Source organism: Austrofundulus limnaeus, unplaced genomic scaffold, assembly GCF_001266775.1.
Source record: "Austrofundulus limnaeus strain Quisiro unplaced genomic scaffold, Austrofundulus_limnaeus-1.0 Scaffold16, whole genome shotgun sequence".
NCBI lineage: Eukaryota > Metazoa > Chordata > Actinopteri > Cyprinodontiformes > Rivulidae > Austrofundulus > Austrofundulus limnaeus.
The window spans coordinates 432,117-433,751 of record NW_013952418.1 but is presented as its reverse complement, the minus strand read 5'-3'; the positions used below and the strand labels follow the sequence as shown (position 1 = coordinate 433,751).

General features: G+C 38.4%; 1 protein-coding gene across 1 annotated transcript in view; it reads right to left on the bottom strand.

The window, feature by feature from the left end:
- Nucleotides 1-1,635, bottom strand: part of ly75 (lymphocyte antigen 75) — a gene marked incomplete at its 5' end in the record, with an annotated part of 29,597 nt that overhangs the window by 7,409 nt on the left and 20,553 nt on the right. Inside the window, 3 exon segments of the mRNA XM_014003008.1 lie at nucleotides 383-543; nucleotides 634-739; nucleotides 884-1,020. Of these exon segments, the coding sequence (XP_013858462.1) occupies nucleotides 383-543; nucleotides 634-739; nucleotides 884-1,020 (404 nt within the window).

The following is a 1,635-nucleotide window of genomic DNA, read 5'->3' as shown; positions in this document are numbered from 1 at the left end:
ATTTAAAACTGACAAAAAATATTTGAAAACTAAAGATTAAAAAATAATCTGACAAGTAATTTTAAGCTATTTTGTCTGTTTCAAATCATTTCTTTTCTGTCTTAAACCTGTTTTTCAGTTTCCAAATGATTATTTTTTGAACAAACTTTATGACACTGGTTTAGCTCCATAGACTCACTGGGGGTGCACTTTGTCTTGAACAGATAATTTCTTTTCTTTTTATAAAAAGGTTCTAAAATGTCTGCAGGCAGAACTAAAGACATTGCAACTTGTTTTTGTCGCACAAACTGCGGAGTCATTGATTGTTCTTAAAGCAGGAAACTGTAATTAAAAAGGTAAAGGTTGTGTTAAAGTTAACTGAGGTGAAGGGAAATGAGCTTACGTTGATTTTGATGGACCGGTGCATGCCGTGGAGCAGAGGGTTAAAGTTGACGTAAACCAGCGAGGACTTGTCGACCCATTCGCTGTGGGTCAGGTTCATTTTCAGACCGATCCAGATYCTGTCCAAACTTTCCATCTGCGGCAGCAGAGTGTTGATGAAGTCTGAAACACAGAGTTTACAGAATAAAGACTTGATTTACTGCTACATGCAGGAGGGGATACGTATTAAAAACCTGCTCCTTTACTCCTCACCTTGTTCCACCTGGTCGGATATGGTGACCAGGGTTCCCCTCACAGACTGGCACTGCTCGCTGGCGTGTTTATAAGTTGCAGACTTTATGTTCATCAGTGTGTAGCACTGAAATAAACAAACCATTTAAAGGATTTATCTATGATTCCATTATTAAACTGCATAAACTGTTGTTTGAATATTATTTAACGTGTTATTTGTTTTCTCAGTACTTCTATGGTCATAAGAAGTACAGTTACTGTTAAATCAGACCTTATTTCTGAAGGGGACAGACGTATTCTCACAGGGAAGTCCTCCWGGCTGAGGGTCCAGAGGGTTGATCTCCACCGATGTGACGTTGTGTTTTTCACAAATAAAGGAATTGGTTTGATCACAAAAGGAGGGGCGTACTGCAGAGTAAAACATGACCACGTCAGCAGAAGTATTTCTGTACTGTTGCCACTGAGAATTGAGTCTTTTGTCCTTTTTTTTTGTTTAATGATTAGTTTTCATGAAGAATACACCACTTCAGAAGTATTTCAGAAATCCAACTAAACTTTTAAAGGCGGGGGTATTATTGTGTATTTTCCAGGCACATAGTATAATTCTACACCACACTCAAGTAGCTTTGTTTTATTTAGTTATTATATTATTGTATATATCAAAAATACATTTGTTTTTGAATCAAAGTCTATAAAACACCTTGAAATCACCTCTGTCGACCTTCCTACCATTTCTGACATTCCCACTTCAGCACGTCTTTACGACGACGCTTCGGGGGAGGGGTGCTCTGTGGGGGCGGGAGCTCTGAGTCTGAGCTCGAGGGAGGATCTTTGTGTAAATAGGCGGAGCTTTGAACCAGGAAGTGTTTAGGCAGCTCCACATGTTCACAGGAGATTCAAGGATTTCTGAGACATTAATGAACGAGTCAAAGCAACACTCTGAGGTTGTTTTTGATGAGGGAAAGATATTATAACATGAAATAAAGATAAAAATGTCAATTTTACCTAATACCCCTTTAAAAG